Genomic DNA, 17,273 nt, shown 5'->3' with positions numbered 1-17,273 from the left:
CACGTGGCTCACTTTGCCGCCGCGTTGGCCTCCCTGCGGTGGGTCTGCAATGGACCCGCAGAGTCTCCGGGTCGCGTCTGCACTGGGTCCCCGCAGAACTTTGGGAAGTCATGGAAATGGCCCATACCTGCACTGCGATAGGCTAGCCCCCCCACCGCAAATGGCTACTGAGCGCCTGCTCGCGTCTGCAGGGTAGGTGAGTGCATCTTCACAGCAAGCCAGGTATGTATTGTTCCCATTTCCCAGTTGGGACCCCTGAGGCCCAGAGAAGTGGTAGGACTTGACAGGGTCACCTCGGCCATGACAAGCTCAGGATTTGGGCCCAGTTCTTCCTGGCCTCAAGCCTATGCCTTTAACCATTCCCAAAGGGGCTTCCCGGAGCCTCATCCCCTGCTGTCACTCGAGGACCAAAGGCAGCCCCTCCGTTCCCTCCTGCGCAGGGAACCACCAGCATCCCGGCTCTCCAGGTGTCCTGGCTTGGCCCTGCCCTTCCTGCCAGCCAGGTGCACTGTGAAGCCCCCTCTTCCCCGCAGCTGGGTGGCCGAGCTCTGAAACTACAGACTAGTACAATGGAGACGAAGCCACAAAAAGGAGACAGGAGTTGGGTGGCGAGAAGGCCCAGGGGCCCAGTGCTAACGTGGGTGGGAGGGGAGAGGCACGCTCTCGGTTCTTGGTTTGGCCAAGGAAGAGGCAGGGACCTCTTCTATGCCTTTATTTATGAAATGCTTATTGAACGGATATAGAGCTAGTGTCTGTGTATAGGCAGGGGGAGGGAGTTAGTGTGCGCCCCGCCCCACCCTCCCCACCGTGGGGGCTGAAGCCAGGACAGGCTTCATCCTTCCCTCCATCTTGGCAGTAATGAGCCAGGAGAGGCCGTGGGGGGACGGGTTCAAGGGCAAGAGGAGGAAGGGAGAGATGGGAAGGCCCAGGACAGAGCCGGCCTCTCCTGCAGGGACAGGCTTCCCCAGGCTTTCGGGCTGGAGGTTTGTTTCTCCTCCAGAACAGTGGTTTCAACTGGCCAGCAGGGAGGAGGAACTTCTCCAGGACTCTCTCCTGCCTCCCCAGCCCAGGGTCGGGAGCGTCTTCTTCCGGCCGCTTCTCAAGGGAGGCTCCACTGCTGTGACTTCTCTAGTCCCCTTCAGGCCTGCCTGCCTGCCTGCCCTGGGTTTCAGAGGGCACTGCCCCCCGTCCTTAGGGCTGGGGGCAGGGAGCCAGCCTCGGTGGGGCCCGGCGGCTGGTAAGCTGTCCCGGCCTGCAGCTGCCGCTATGTCCACACTTCGAGGGGCATCACGCCTTCCTTGCTCCCCAGGGGGGGCAGCAAAGACTCATCCTCCAGGAACTTGAGGGGAAAGTGGACCAGGTGGCCCTGGACCTGGGTGAGCTCAGACCTGGCCAGAGGGGGGCTGACCATGGCCAGGGGCTCCACGGCCACGTACTCCCGGAGCGCCCGCAGGGAGCGTGTGGCATTGGATGGCAGGCAGCGGAAGATCTGTGGGCGGGGGGCACAGAAGCAGTAAGGCTTGGAGAGACTCTGCCAAGAGTCCAAAACCCCACCTGGGCCAGGCACCCCCAGTCCCCACACCATATCCCCCCACAATGACCCCGAGCCACTGAATCCGTGATATGCCCCTGTACCCTCATCTCCCTTCTGAGAATGGCTCGGTGGCGGGGGCTCTCTCCATCCTACCCTGAACAGGACAATCCATGGATTTGTCCTCGGTGCCCACCTGCTCATAGATGTTGGCGTTGTTCTCAGCTGTGTCTTGCCACAGCTGGAAGAAGTCATCACAGACAGGGTCTCGGAGATCCAGGTCTGTCCGGGCATCTGCCCCAAGAATCACACTACGGGACAAAAGGGTCCCCACAAGACCAGAATAAGATCCTTGGAAAACCCAGGACACCTGGGTGGCTCAGTCGGTTGAGCGTCTGCCTTCGGCTCAGGGCGTGATCCCAGAGTCCTGGGAGCGAGCCCCGCATGGACTCCCTGCTCAGTGGGGAGCCTGCTTCTTCCTCTCCCACTCCCCCTGCTTGTGTTCCCTCTCTCTCGCTGGCTGTCTCTCTGTCAAATAAATAAATAAAATCTTTAAAAATATGTATATTTTTAGAATACTTGTTTCTCATTTTTTTGATAGCCCTCCTTTGCTGGTACCCTAAGCCAGACTGGGGACTCCAGGACTACCTGTAAGCCATCCTCACATCTGCTCAGAAGGCAGCCCAGCCCCCTCCCGACTCCCATCTCCCCCGCAGCACCCCATCCCGGCTCTACCTGAAGCAATGCTTCCGCAAACTCAAGGCGAACCTGCCCGCCTGATATTCCCGGCCGTCCATGAGGGATGGCTCCATCTCCGTGTCCTCGATCAGCACGGCCAGCTCACTGTCCCGCTTGCCCAGCAAGCTGCGGTCATTGATGTTGGCGGAGCCTGACACGGGTGCAGGACACGCTTTGTGAGCCTGAGCCCCGAGGGGACCCTCCACCAGAGGACCAGCCAGTCTCCATCATCCCCCCACCCCTGCTGGGCCCGGCTCCCCCTCTCCCCACCCTCCCTCTCGCTGCCAGGGGTCCTGATGCAGGACTGACCGATGATGACTGTCCGGTCATCCGCGATGAGCATCTTGCTGTGAATATAGATGAGCTCTGAGACCGGGTGCCCACCCAGCTTTCCGTGAGTGCGAAGCCCACAGATGGATATATAGTCCCGCCACGCTGTCCCCACTGTAAGAAAGATGGGGGAGTGAGGTGACAGGCGCCCTCACGTGCAGATGGAGCCCTCTCCCGGCTCCCTCCCCATTTCAAAAGGTCTAGAGCCTAGTCTAAGCTTCTCCCTGCAGTGGAAGACCACCTGTGGTCTCAGAGCAGTAGCCCCAGAACCATGCAAGAATGTTAGGGTCCCCTGCCCAGGGGTCCAGGGCTTGAACCAACCCCCCCACCCCCCCACCCCCACCCCCAGCACTCACTGGCTGCTTTGAGGCGATGTAGGATTGAATATTCCCCGCGGCACAGGGTCCTGAGGGAAAAGAGTAGGTGAGAGAGGTGGAGGCTGGGGGAGGGGGGTGGGGGATGTCAGGAGAAAGGTGGACCTCAAAAGTGCAGCAGGAAGGGATCGGGACAGCGTCAGGACAGGGGCACCGATGGATGGCCATGGGGGGTCACCTGTAGGTGAAGTGCAGAATGGCCTGGATGGAATTCCCACCACCTGTAGTGATGTCACCCTCAAAACCGGGCAGCAGGGGCAAAAGCACGTAGACTCGGAAGCACTGCCCCTGTCTGGGGAAGGGCGCGGGGGTCAGAGGCGGGGACTCCCCCAAGCCCGGCCCCTCCAGGGCTTAAACCACGCCCACAAACCCATCCTCCCGCCAGTCCACCTTACTTGTGGGCCTTCAGGATTCTGTCCACAATCTCATCGCCCACCTTGTTGAGAACGGTCCGCCCATCTGAGCAGCTAATGAAGAACTGATTCTGGGGCAGGGACCGAAGACCGGCATCAGCCTGACCGCATGCCCTCCGCTCCACGCTAGCCCCACCCCCACGCTCCAGGCCCAGGGCCCCAGGCTTGCACACCTCTCAGGACCGATCCCACTGCTATCCTCAGTCCCTCCCCTCGGGCGCCCCCTCCCTTCTCTGCCCCACCCCCACCCCCCCGTCAGACCTCGATGTACAGGAAGTGCCGGCTCTCCCTGATTGTGTGCAAGTAGGCATTGAGGATGGAATTCTCCAAAGTCCCTGCGGACCAGCGGTCCACTGACCGCAACACCTGGGGGGGACAGCGAATATGATGTGGCTCCTGACCGCAGGAGAGGGGTCTGGGGGGCAATCAGGTCCCCAGGAGTGGGCTGAAGGGAGGGAGGGGTGAGGACAGGTTGAACCCGGGAGCCTCACCTGTACGGTGGCACACTGCCCCCCCGGGAGTGTGAAGGGGAGCTGGTCTGCCGTGCTGGTGGATTTGGGCAACAGGTAGGGGTACATGGGTATCTTGTACTTGGCCTTGGTCGTCTGAGGTGGAGGGATCGCAGTCAGTGGGAGGTGACTCCTTCCCACCCCCAGTCCCCCCAGGACGGAGTGAGCACCTTGGTGAAGTTCCAGCGCTGGATGAAATGTCGGGCCAGGTCCCGGGCGGGCAGACCGTGCACGGCCACCCCAACGTCCCGCCATGGCATCCGGGGTGTGGTCTCCCTGTCAATGAAATCTAGGGGGCCCGGGAGAATCAGGGGCGAGGTCAGGGATGGTCTCCTGGGGACACTTGGGGCAAGGAGGACGAGGAGCCGACCAGAGGGAAGGCCGCGTTATCCTTGACCCGGCTCATCCCGTTCACAGCCCCTGCCTCGACCCAGATGCCTGCCCCTACTCTCCGCTCTTGGGGGCTTTGGAGGAGGGGACCCTCACCCTCAAAAGGCCGGTCCAGCTGCACCCAGTCCTTAGCGATAAGATTGCTGTAGTCCTTGCCCAGCCAGAAGAGTTGGTTCTGGGAGAGGTCTGGGTGGCCTGGAGAGTCGGGGCCCAGCGGGGCAGGCTGTAGGGGAACACACCCAAGCCAGGGGCAAGGAGAGGTCACGGGGGCCATACAGAGCCAGGGCCAAAGAGAAGAGAGGAGCACTGAAAGACTGAGACAGAGACAGAGACAGAGAGACACAGAGTAAGAGTGAGACAGAGAGAGTTTGACCCGGCCCTCCCCGTTGGCAGTACTCACTACCCCAGAGGAGTGGGGAGGGGTCGTGCGGGTGGGGAACGGACTTGGTCTACTTCCAAGTACTTTCCTGGAGCCCCGGAAAGAGGAACCCTTATGTGGGCAGCGCCTGGAACGACGGGCATGGAGGTGTGTTTCGGGGAGCTCAGGAAGGCCTTGGGGGATTACCTGAGAGGCCGCTGGTCCAGAGGGGTCCCCGAGGTCAGTCAGGCGGTAGTGTAGGTCATCCCAGCGGCCATAGGCGAGGTCCAGCCCCCCCATGAAGGCCACCACTTGGTCCACGACCAGGAGCTTCTCATGATGGGCCCACAGGGTCACCTGGTCGGGGTGGCGCATTACCTGCGGCAGGTGTGGGGGGTTCATGAGGGGGGGCTTAGGTGAGGGAAGACAGGAAGCATTGGGAGGGAGGGCAGGAGGTGGGAGGATGAGAAGGCAAGGAGGGTTGAGGGGATGGGGGAGCCTAGGGGGCAGGGCCGTCGTTCGTGGGGGGGTCTCTGCTGCCTGAGAGTCACCTTAATGTTGGGGTGCAGCAGCATCAACGCCCTCTTGCTATACCCGCTGTTAATGCCCAAGGCCAACTCCACTTCCTTAAACAGCAGGACGGACACGCGGACACCCTCCTCCTGGCGGTGAGTGGGGGGATCAGATCCTTATGCCTCTCTCACGATGGCCCCTTTCCACCCTCCCAGGCCCTTCCCCATGCTCGGGGGTCCTGTATGAGCCTCCACTCAACCTGGAGGGCCTGCACGCTCACGCCCTGCTTTGATGCTGGCAGCCGACTTAGCAACGGGCAAGCTCCCTGTTCACCTGCTCTTCCAGCCACACGGCTCCTCACCTGCCGATCAGTGTCTACCCACCCATCTTCCCAACCATTTACTCACCCCCTTAGGTACCATCCATCATACATCCGCCCACCTCCCCACTGACCCCTCTTCCGACCTCCTACCCTTCCACCTGTCCCCCTTCCCATCATCCATCCGTCCACTGGCCCCCACTCGCACATGATCCGTCTGTCCGTCCATTAACATCTACAGATGCCCCCCACATGGCAGGCACCGAGCCTTGTCCTGAAACTAGCGATATGAGTCCAGCGAGAAGGACGAGACACATACACCCCCAGGTAAGACAACAAAGTGTAGCGGGTACTGGGAGAGAAGTCTGCACCAGGTACAGGAGGGGCATGAAGAGGGAAGCCTCAGATTCCCTACCTTCCCCCACACTGCAGTCCCTTCTAACCAACCTCCCCCCACAGGCCACCCCCATGCGCCGCCCCTGCAGCCTGACCGCTCTCCTCACCGCCTTCTTCTTAAGCATAATGTCCAGTCTCCAGTCATCTGAATGGGCCGGACGCTTCAGGTAAATCTCAGGACTCAACCTGGGATTCGGAGCAGGAGGTAAGAGGCAAGCTAAGCTCCAGCAGCCAGCCACTCCTCCCCGGTCCCTCCCTCTGCTGGCCGGTAAGCTGATCCGCTGCAGGCCCTACCCTGCCCCTTCCTGTTTGAGCTTTTCCCTTACTCACCACCAATCTGTGATGAAAATCTCCTCTTGTGCTCGTAGGATGGCATCTGCCACAGCAGCAAAGTAACCTGCCCCATTCACAAACCTGGGGGGAGGCCAAGCCAAGGAGGTCAGGGGAGTCAGAAGGCAGAAAGCTCTGGAGAGTGAAGACCGGAGGACAGTCATAGATCAGAGGTGACAGCAGGGTCAGTCAAAGATCAAGTGATTGGAGCAATCAGATGGTATTATCAGATGTATCAAAGCGGGACAAATTTCCCAGTATAAGCTAAGTAAAATAAAAAATTACAAAAGACACAATAACCGAAAGAGGATGACTAACGAGTGGAAGGATTAATACATCACATATAAAGAGTTCCAACAAATCAATAAGAAAAAGACATACAAGCATACTGAGAAGTGAGCAAAGCGTAAGAACTGACAGTTCACAGAGGAAATTTAAATGGTCAGCCATAGGAAAAGATGTTCAATCTCACCAGTGAAGAAGGAAATGGATATTAAAATGAAATAACATGTCTTCACTCCACGAGATTAGCAGAAATAAAGATCACCGCTAACTTTCACTATTAGCATGTGGGGAAGTGAGCATTCTCATAGACTGTGGGAATACACATTGGTTATAGCCTTTTTAGAGGACAGTTTGGCAGTATCTATCAGAGTAACAGACACACATACTCTTTAATACCATTAAATGCACACAGTCCTTCTATTTCTAGGAACACATCCTATTAAATGCTTAGACAAAGACTGTGTTCATTGCAGCACTGTTTAAAATGAGAAATAACCGGGGTGTCTGGGTGGCTCAGTCAGTTAAGCGTCTGCCTTTGGCTCAGGTCCTGATCCTGAGGTCCTGGGATCGAGCCCCGTTTCGAGCTCCCTGCTCAGCAGGGAGCCTGCTTCTCCCTCTGCCTCTGCCCCTTCCCCACTCGTGCTTGCTGTCTCTCAAATAAAAAGTAAATAAAAAATCTTAAAAATAAAATAGAGAAATACGCTAAATGCCTAATCCCTAGCACACAAATTAAGTGAAGAAAAAACAAGCCACAAAAGCGACTGCATGATCTCATATACATTGAAACAAACAGTAACACACGTGTATAAGCCTACGAAAGTATGTAGGAAAAGAGCGGAGAAGGTAAGTATGAAACTATTGTGAGGGTTACTTCTGGGGAGAGAAATGGGTTGTTGGGGCGGGTAGAGAGATGTAGGGCTGAGGACGAAGGGCTGTGCAATGAATGGGAACATAATGCTTTATTTAGTATGCTTCCGTGTTGTTTGACTTTTTATTTCAGTTATGTATTTTTTTTTTAAGATTTTCTCTTTTGAGGGGCGCCTGGGTGGCACAGCGGTTAAGCGTCTGCCTTCGGCTCAGGGCGTGATCCCAGCATTATGGGATCGAGCCCCACATCAGGCTCCTCCGCTATGAGCCTGCTTCTTCCTCTCCCACTCCCCCTGCTTGTGTTCCCTCTCTCGCTGGCTGTGTCTATCTCTGAAGAATAAATAAAATCTTAAAAAAAAAAAGATTTTCTCTTTTGAAGCAATCTCTACGCCAACGTGGGGCTCGAACTCACGACTGTGAGACCGAGAGTCGCACACTCCACCCACTGAGCCAGCCAGGCACCCCTTGTTTGCCTTTCTAATAACAAACAGTCTAATGTGAAGGTGAAGAGCGGGGTCTTGGGCCAGACTGCCCGGTTTTGAATCCGGGTTCCGCTGTTTACAAGCTGTGTGACCTTAGGCAGGTTCCTCAACCTATCCTCGCCTCAGTGTTCCCATCTGTAGAATGGCGCCAACAGTACCCGCCTCACCGGGTTCGCGTGAGGACCTAATAAGACACGGAAAACACTCAAGACAGGTCCCGGCACACAGTCACTACTAGGCAACTATCAGCTGTTAGCTGTGCTGTTAAAAAACAAATGTCCAGGGGCGCCTGGGTGGCACAGCGGTTAAGCGTCTGCCTTCAGCTCAGGGCGTGATCCCGGCGTTATGGGATCGTTATGGGATCGAGCCCCACATCAGGCTCCTCCACTATGAGCCTGCTTCTTCCTCTCCCACTCCCCCTGCTTGTGTTCCCTCTCTCGCTGGCTGTCTCTATCTCTGTCAAATAAATAAATAAAATCTTAAAAAAAAAAAAAATGTCCAAGCACCCCCAAGAAAACAATGCTTCGCCGACTCCCTCCTGCCTGTGATGGAGTCCAGCTGCCTCCACTCAGCATGGGGAGCACAGCCAGCCCCTGCAGCCCCCCCAGCCTCTTCTCTGGCCACAACTCTTCCTCCCCTCCCCCCACCCCTCCCCCGCTGCAAGGGTCCGTCCTGGCCGCTCAAAAACATGCCAAGTACTCCCGGCTTCTGGGCCCTGCGCAGGCTGCTGCCTCCTGCAAGCCTGTCCTGACATCCCCACGCCGGGGCAGCGCCTCCCCCTCTATGCTCCGCACCCCATATCTCCCTGCAGAACGGCAACTTGCCATTGTTCCGTGGACCGAATCACGGCAACTTGCCATTGTTCTGTGGACCGAATCAGCTACGGAGCTGTCCTATTCCTCCTGCAACTGGGCCTGGCACACAGTAGGTGCTAAGAAAATGTTTACTGAATGAATGAATGAATGAATGAATGAATCAGAGAGTTTTGAAGAAATCCTAAGGCAGAGAGAGAGCATGGGTAAAGGGCAGGTAAAAAGGTTGCAGGAGGTCAGAGAGGTCAGGGTCAGAGGAGATTAGGGAGTGGGAGGGGTCAGAGAGGTCAGAGGGATATTAGGTATCAGTGTGGTTAGAGGTCAGATGGTCAAGGAGACCAAAGGAGGAGGGTACTCAGAGGATCAAGGACTCAGAAAACACCGAGTGGGTCCGGAAGCCCACAGACAAGCTCCGGAGGGACGTCAGGGTCTCACCACCGGGCCAAGGTCCCCGGCCGGGGCGGGGCATAGCTGTCATGCCGGTGCAGCTGAATGAAGTCTCTGCCCGGGCCCTGGGCCAGCTCGGTGATCTCCTGGCCCCACCACCGTGCCTGCCGGTAGCTGCCGCACTTGAGAATCAGGGACCTGAGCAGGAAGAACGGGGCGGGACCTCAGCCCTCACCCTTCATGCCCCGGCCTTGCCCGGACACCTCCCCTCTAGGCTGTTCCTTCTTTCCCGCACTTCCTGCCATCGTCCCCTCGTTCCCGACTCCACCCAACAAGGCATGACTCTGCCCTGTGCACAGCTGGGTGGCCGGCACCCAACAGGGGCACCAGGCACTCGGGTTTGTCAAATGAATGGATGGATGAATGGATGGAGGGCCTTTTCTTTTGTATCAGGAGTCACTCGCTCTCTGAGGCTTCTACTCAAACCCCTCTCCGGCTAAGAGCACTCCCAGGCATGTGGCCAGACCAGTTCCCTGGTTCCAAGTCAAGGCCAGCTCCAGGGGGTGGAAATCCTTCCTCTCCTTCCACCTGCTCCCCGGTGTCCGTCCACACCAGGAGGCCTTACCTGTGGGAGGTGTCTATCCTGACCCCGTAGCGTGCCTCTGTGCTCCTTTTCCCCACCTGCACCTCGAAGCCGGGGTCGAAGAGCTGAACAAAGGAGATGGCGCCCGTCTCCAGGCACATGTACAGCAGGAAGGAGTCCTTCACCACCAGCCACCTGGAGCGGAAGGGCTCCGTCCGTTCCTCCCTGCCCTCGCGATCTCCTTCTTCACCCCCCCACCCCCCACGGCCCAGCAGCTCCACGGCCGGACCCACCTCTTGGACCAGCGGTAACAAACTTGGTCTCGGCCACAGCACGTGAGGCCAGGAACATGGTGGCCGCCCGAACGCTTCCGGATCACTCCCTCCCTGTGGGGAAAATCCAGTAGGAGATGCCCCAAAAGGAATCCAGAGCCCCTCCCCCCACCACCAGTGCCTGCCCTCTTCCTGCAATTCTTTCCCCATCCACCAGCAGGGAGAGATCCACAGGTTTGCGGGGCAGCTGGGTGAGGGGTGTCGGACACTCACAGTCCCTTGGAGCCAAGGTCGGGGATAAAGGACAGCCGACTGACTTCCAGGAATTCTGTCTGCAGAGGAAGACAAGGGCTCAGAGGAGAGACTCGGGCTTTCAGCTCCTGGGACCCTGCGGACCCGGGTCCTCCGCCATCTGGGGGTCTGATGATACAGGTCCACCTAAACGGCACAAGCGTCCAGCCCCCGGGGCCTTACCATGGCGTGGTAGTTGCGGTAGAAAGACATGGTCAGGAGGCGGTTGAGGTAATTCTCCAGGTACTTCTGAAGCAGGGATGAGAGACAGAGACAGATGGGACCAGAGCCATTTGCACACCAGATGCCTTCCCAGGGGACCTGGCGTCTGGTTGCACCTGTTTGCTGGACGCATGTCTGCTGGAGCCCTCAGGACCCGCTCGTGGCAGAGAGGGTATCTCTCGGTTGGCTGCCTCTCCGTCTGGAGGGTGGGCCACACCAAAGCTGTGGAAGAGATGGGGGCGGAGGGTCAAGGAAGAGCCGGGAAGCAGAGAGCCTGCATTCCTGTGGCACTAGAAATGGGATCCTGGGGGAGGCCTGGAGACTGGCAGAAGGCCCCCTATCCTGAGAACAGAGACAAGAAAAGGAGGGAGGCTGCCAAGGGCATTTTGGGCATCCAGCCCGGCTGAGCTATTGGCACAGAACCACGGACAGGGAGAGCTGGGCTGGGAAGGTTTCCTGGTAACCGGGGTCAGGGGAGGGGGGCCCGTGGCCAGAGCTGGGGCAGGAAAGTAGCTGGGACAGGAGAAGGTGTGGCCTGGGGGGCTGGGGCAGGGGCAGCCCATGCGGCCCCAGGGTGGGAGCGCGTGCCCTTGACGGGAAGCAGACGGGTCCCCTTACCGCGCCAGGGGAAGCAGACTCATCAAGACTTTGTGTCTCAGGAGGTCCCGGTGCAGCTCCTGGAAATGACGGAACTTCTTCTTGGTGGTCCAGGTAAAGGCGCCATGTGTCAAGCGGACAGAATACAAGGTGCACGTTCCCACCTGGGGGAGCGAGGGGCTGAGTGGCTGTCCCCTCGCTGGGGCGCAGCCCTCCCTCCGCCCAGCTCCCCAGAGCCCGCCCGGCCACCTTGGATCCGCTGGTGTATCTCTCAGTGCCCACCACTTGGGCCGTGACCGGGACCCCAGGGGCGAACACCAACGGGTGCATTTTCAGAGGCTGCAGGTCGTAGATGGCCAGAAAAGGGTGCATCCGGTCAGCTAGGAGGAGAGAAAGTGTTAGAGTGTGGACCCCGGAGCTCTCCGCCCCTCTCCTCACCGAGGGCCGAGCTCCCTGCGCACCTGGGTCCTCTCCCTCCCTCAGAGTGTCCAACTCGTCGGGCTCCATGTGCAGCTGGCTGGAGTCCAGGTCGCCCCCAGAGGGGAAGAGGCTCTCGGGGGTCGCCGCCATCCTGGGAGCATGGGGAGGCCTCAGGGAGGTGATCAGCCTGCAGCACCCGCCCCCACGGTCCTCCACCTCCCATGGGAGCCCCTCTTCTCCGCCAGTCTGCAACGCCCCGCCGACCCGCCTCTGACCTCCATCCGGTACCCGGGTCCCGCATCCAGAATCCCTCAGCCCCGCCTCCCGGCCCGGAGCCGGCGCGCCCAGGAACTCCCGCCAGGCCCGCGGGGACCCCAAACCAGGGCGGAGCAGAAGCCGGGCCAAGGGGGTCTCCCGGGGCTCAGGCCCGGCCGGGCCGGCCGCGAGAGGGGGTCCCGCGGGAATGAGGAAGTGCGCGCGCCCCGCCCGGGAGGGAAAGCCTGAAATCTCGGCGTGCAGTGGAGCCCGCAGCCCCGCTGGCCCCAAGCGCCAGCCCCTGCCTCCTCCCCGCCGGGCCCGGGCTCTCCGCCGCGCCCCGCCCCGGCCCCTCACCCGCAGCCCGAGCCGGCGCCCGCGCGGGTCCGCCAGCGGAGGGAGCGGCGCAGCGAGCCGGGCCCACACCCGCGCGGCCGGGGCGGGGCGGGGCGGGCGCTCAGGGCCGGCCCCCGGGGGCGGGCCGCCCGGCCTCACCTCCCCGCCCGCCCCGTCGGCCCCGGCCCGCCCCCGCCGCCCCGGGCCCGCCCCGCCGCCTGCGCGCCCCGCGCCGTCTGTCGGAGCGCGCGTTGTCCCCCGCGGGGCCGCAGCCGGCCCCCTCCCGCCTGGCGCAGCCGGCGGGGGCGGGCAAGGGCTGCCGGGGGGCGGGAGGGCCGGCGGCCCCGGGCCCGGGAGTGTGCACCCGCCGGCGTGCTTGCCCCTGCGCGCAGTCTCCCGCGCCCTGGCCTCGGGCCGGACTCTGCGCGAACCACCGGGAGCGAGCACCCCGCTCCCCCGGGACTGACAATCAAGCGGGGGGAGACTGGAAGCGCTCAAGTTCTAAAGACAAAATATGCCCTCCTTTTTAAATGCAGACGTCCTTATCTCTCCTTTTGAGGGACATCTGGGTTGTTTCTCGTCTGTTGCGACGGAGCTCCCGTAAACATTCCTGCCTAAGTCTTAGGGTGCATTTGCGTTTTCCTTGCTCTTGGGTAAATAGCTAGGAGTGGAGTGGGTCGTGGAAGAAGTGTATTTTAACTTTCCAAGACACGGCCAGACTGGTTTCCAAGATGGTTGTTTCGTTCTGCATCGCCAAAATCAAGGGATGTTATTTCATACTGTCCCACAGCACGGCCCGCATGGGAGCTGTCAATCGTTTTAGTGTTGGCCTTTCTAAAGAGCTAAGTAGTAATCACTGTAGTGGCGTCTGCATTTCTCTGATGCTTCATGTTGACTGTGTTTCATGTGCTTATCCGTCCTTTGGTAGATCTTCTTTTGCAAAGTGTCTGTTCTAGTCTGTTGCTAATTTTTTAAAAAAGATTTTATATATTCATTTGACAGAGATAGAGACAGCCAGCGAGAGAGGGAACACAAGCAGGGGGAGTGGGAGAGGAAGAAGCAGGCTCCCGCGGAGGAGCCTGATGTGGGGCTCGATTCCACAACGCCGGGGATCACGCCCTGAGCCGAAGGCAGACGCTTAACCGCTGTGCCACCCAGGCGCCCCAATCTGTTGCTAATTTTTAAAAAAATATGTTGTCTTACTGAATTACGAGTTCTTGATGTATTTTGTATTTTTACTTTATTTTCTTATTTTTTTAGGTGGGCTCCACGCCCAACATGGGGCTTGAACTCAGGATCCTGCCATCCAGAGTGGCAGGCTCTACCAACCCAGCCAGCCAGAGGCCCCTATATTTAGGATGTAAATCCTTCATCAGATACTTGTATCACTAACCCTTTTTCACTGAATGGGGTTTGTGTGCTTAAAATAATGGTGCTTTTTAAAGAGAAGAGGTTTTTTATGTTGATTAATTTGTGGTAATATACTGTTACTCGGTGGTGTAAAATGGTGCGGCCACCTTGGAAGAGAGTTCCTCAAAATGTTAAACATTGAGTGCTCTATAATCAAAACAGTATGGCACTGGCACAAAAATAGACATATAGATCAGTGGAACAGGATAGAGAACCCAGAAATAAACCCACACCTGTATGGTCGGCTAATCCAAGACAAAGAAGGCAAGAATATCCAGTGGGAAAAAGACAGTCTCTTCGATGAATGGTGCTGGGAAAACTGGACAGCTCCATGCAGAAGAATGCAACTGGACCACTTTCTCATACCAGGCACAAAAATAAACTCAAACTGGATGAAGGACCTAAATGTGAGGCCTGAAATCAGAGACCTTACTGCCTAAGAGAGCACAGGAGGTAAGGTCTCTGACATCAGCTCTAGCAACTTCTTTCTAGATGCATCTCCAGAGGCAAGGGAAACAAAAGCAAAAATAAACTATTGGGACTTCCTCAAAATAAAAAGCTTTTGTGTAGCAAAGGAAACAGCAAAACTAAAAGACAACCTACTGAATAGAAGATAGATCCAGATAGAGCCAATGATAGATCCAGGAAAGGGTTAGTATCCAAAATCTATGAAGAACTTCTATGGGGCACCTGGGGGGCTCAGTCGGTGAAGTGTCTGAGTCTTGATTTCAGCTCAGGTCTTGATCTCGGGGTCTTGGGCTGGGCATGGAGACTGCTTAAGGAAAAATCAAAAACCAAAAAAACCTTATACAACTCAATACCAAAAAACACAATCTGATTTAAACATGGGCAGAAGACCTGAACAGACATTTTCCCAAAGAAGACATACAAATGGCCAAGAGACACATGAAAAGATAGACGCTCACCATCACTCATCATTGGGGAAATAAATCAAAACCACAGCGAGAGACCACCTCACACCCGTCAGAATGGCTCATACAAAAAAGATAAGAAATAACAAGGGTTGGTGAGGATGTGGAGAAAAAGGAACCCCCGTGCCCTGTTGGTGGGAATGCAAACTGGTGCAGCCACCGTGGAAGAGAGTATGGAGGGTCCTCAAGAAATTGAAAGTAAAAGTACCACCCGATCCAGTAATTTCATTGCATGTTATTTACCCTTAGAAAATGAAAACATGAATTGCGGACGCCTGGGTAGCGCAGTCGTTAAGCGTCTGCCTTCGGCTCAGGGCGTGATCCCGGCATTCCGGGATCGAGCCCCACATCGGGCTTCTCCACTGGGAGCCTGCTTCTTCCTCTCCCACTCCCCCTGCTGTGTTCCCTCTCTCGCTGGCTGTCTCTGTCAAATAAATAAATAAAATCTTAAAAAAAAAAAAAGAAAATGAAAACATGAATTGAAAAGATATACATTCCCCTATGTATATAGCAGCGTTATTTACAACCTAAATGTCCATTGATTGATGAGTGGATAAAGAAGACATAGTATACACACACAGGAATATTACTCAACCATGAAAAATGAGATCTTGCCACGTGTAACAACATGAGTGGATCTCGAGCTTACAATGTTAAGTGAGATAAGTCAGACAGAGACAAATATCATGTGATTTCACTTATATGCAGAATCTAAAAAACAAAATGAACAGGGATGTCTGGGTGGCTCCGTTGGTTAAGCCTCTGACTCCTGATTTCGGCTAAGATCATGATCTCAGGGTCCTGAGATGGAGCCCTGCGTCAGGCTCCATGCTGGGCGTGGAGCCTGCTTAAGATTCTCTCCTTCCCTCTCCCTCTGCCCTCCACATTCTCTCTCTCTCAAAAGCAGAATGGACAGACGAAGCAGGAGCAGACCCATAAATCCAAGACTGGTGGTTGCCAGGGAGTGTGGGGGGTTGGGCAAAATGGGTGGAGAGGGTGGGAGGCCCAGGCTTCCTGTTGTGGAAGGAGTAAGTCATGGGGATGAAAGGTCCAGCATGGCGGTGACAGTCCGTGTCACTGTGCTGGCATTGTACGACGACGGGCTGTAGCTACACTTGTGAGCATGGCGTAAGGTGCAGACTTGTCCAGTCACCGTCCAGTCCCCTAAACCTAAGGTGACATCATGTGTCAACTATACTTCAGTTAAAAGAAAGAAAGTTAGGGATGCTTGGGTGGCTCAGTTGGTTAGGCAGCCGACTCTTGGTTTCGGCTCAGGTCATGATCTCAGGGTCGTGGGGTCGAGCCTGGACTAGGGCTCCAAGCTCCGTGGGGAGTCTGCTTGAGATTCTCTCTCTCCCTCTCCCCTTCCCCTGGTTGCTCTCTCTCTCTCTCAAATAAATAAAGGAAACTTTAAAGAAATAAAAGAAAAAAGTATACCCGAGAGAATTGAAAACAGATGTCGGCACAAACACCTGCACGTGAATGTCGGTAGGAGTAGTATTCAAATAGCCCAGACGTAGAAACAGCCCAGTGTCGGTCAGTCGGTGAATGGGGACACGGGATGTGGTGTAGTCCCTACAACGGAATACTACTCAGCCATAAGAAGGAATAAAGTCCTAACACGTGCTACAACAGGGACGACCTTGAAAACACGATGCTGAGTGAAAGAGGTCAGACACAAAGGACCACATAGGGTAGGATTTCATTTACATGAAATCCATAGAGACAGAAGGTGGGTTAGTGGTGGCCACCGGCTGGGAAGGAAGAGAATGGGGTGGGCTGGGGGACTGGCAGGGGCTGCAGGGTCTCTTGAGGGTCATGAAAATGTTATAAAGTTAGTTGGGATGTCTGTGCAGCTGTAAATATAATGTCATTTATATCAATAAACTGTTACTACAAAAAACACAAGTAAAACTGCAAATGGGTGAATTTCAAAACCATTATGCCGACCGGACACAAGAAGGTAACACTATTCAAGTCGTTGATACAATGTTCCGAAACAGGCAGACGGATCTAGACCCACTGAGCTGACATCAGTGGGCTCCTGTGGCCGGGGAGGGGACGAGATTGCAGTAAGGCAGGTTCATGGAAGTTGGTGTTGGAAATGTCCCATATCTTGATTGGGGTGGTTATTCCCCGGGTGTAGACACTTGTTAGGACTCACAGAACTGTACACAGATGTGTGTATTCAAGTGCATGGAAATTTGTACTTCAATCAGGTCGTTTTGGAAATAGGAACCCGATTTCTAAGTCTGACAGGCTAGGCAGCAATGTTTGCCAAGCGTTGCCGCACCACACACCCTCAGTGAAGGGTAAGATCGCGTTCGCACAGCTCCGCGGGGGTGGGGCGTCCAGAGTCCCTGCCGCGGGGGCTCCGGTCCCCCAGGCCTGGCTGAGGGCATCAGTGCCCGAAGGTCAGCCCATGGGGTTCAGAGTGGCCGGGTCGGCCTGGCGGGGGTAGGCGTGAGCTCCTGCTCTCACGGCCTGCGTGACCTTGAGCGAATCTCCGTGCCTCCAGTTCATCGGCTGTGAAAGCAGGACAGCAGTAACGCCTCAAAGGATCGCTACATGAACGGGATGAACTAAAGCAACGTGTGGAAGGATCTCTTGGGACAGATCCCTGTCCCAGGGATCTACCTGGGACAGCATCACGAGTCTCCCACAACTATCCTCCGAGCAGGGGATGAGAGCTCCCGGACGGCTCGGAGAGAACCGAACGTTTCCCCTGCCCTGCACAATGTCTCGTTCTACAAAAATAGACTAGTCTCTAAAATCTGGATTCTCATTCTGGAATACAAACGAGCCCCCGGCAGTGTCCAGGCTGGCACCGAGTCGTCCGGCTTTGCCACAGTGGATTCTCACTGCGTCTGTGGGTCCCAGCACCTCCGCGTCTCTCCGCCGTCCCTCCCCTCCCAGCGTCC

At 56.7% G+C, this 17,273-nt stretch overlaps 1 protein-coding gene across 1 annotated transcript; it reads right to left on the bottom strand.

Annotated features, from left to right (window-relative positions):
* Positions 1–697: 697 nt before the first annotated feature.
* Positions 698–12,109, bottom strand: PLD2 (phospholipase D2). The gene is made up of 25 exons (XM_048226919.2): positions 12,032–12,109; positions 11,461–11,570; positions 11,249–11,379; positions 11,021–11,163; positions 10,519–10,624; positions 10,364–10,429; positions 10,163–10,221; positions 9,911–10,003; positions 9,660–9,812; positions 9,083–9,232; positions 6,202–6,285; positions 5,979–6,057; positions 5,195–5,305; positions 4,851–5,021; positions 4,382–4,508; positions 4,066–4,184; positions 3,878–3,991; positions 3,648–3,752; positions 3,369–3,457; positions 3,152–3,265; positions 2,956–3,005; positions 2,579–2,713; positions 2,267–2,420; positions 1,728–1,842; positions 698–1,489 (listed from the first exon to the last, which is right to left on the bottom strand). Exons 2-25 carry the CDS (start codon positions 11,567–11,569, stop codon positions 1,265–1,267), a joined length of 2,802 nt encoding a protein of 933 aa, XP_048082876.1. The 5' UTR covers position 11,570; positions 12,032–12,109; the 3' UTR covers positions 698–1,264.
* Positions 12,110–17,273: the final 5,164 nt, after the last annotated feature.

Source organism: Ursus arctos, unplaced genomic scaffold (genome assembly GCF_023065955.2).
Source record: "Ursus arctos isolate Adak ecotype North America unplaced genomic scaffold, UrsArc2.0 scaffold_14, whole genome shotgun sequence".
Taxonomy (NCBI): domain Eukaryota; kingdom Metazoa; phylum Chordata; class Mammalia; order Carnivora; family Ursidae; genus Ursus; species Ursus arctos.
This window is presented reverse-complemented; position numbering and strand designations above follow the sequence as displayed.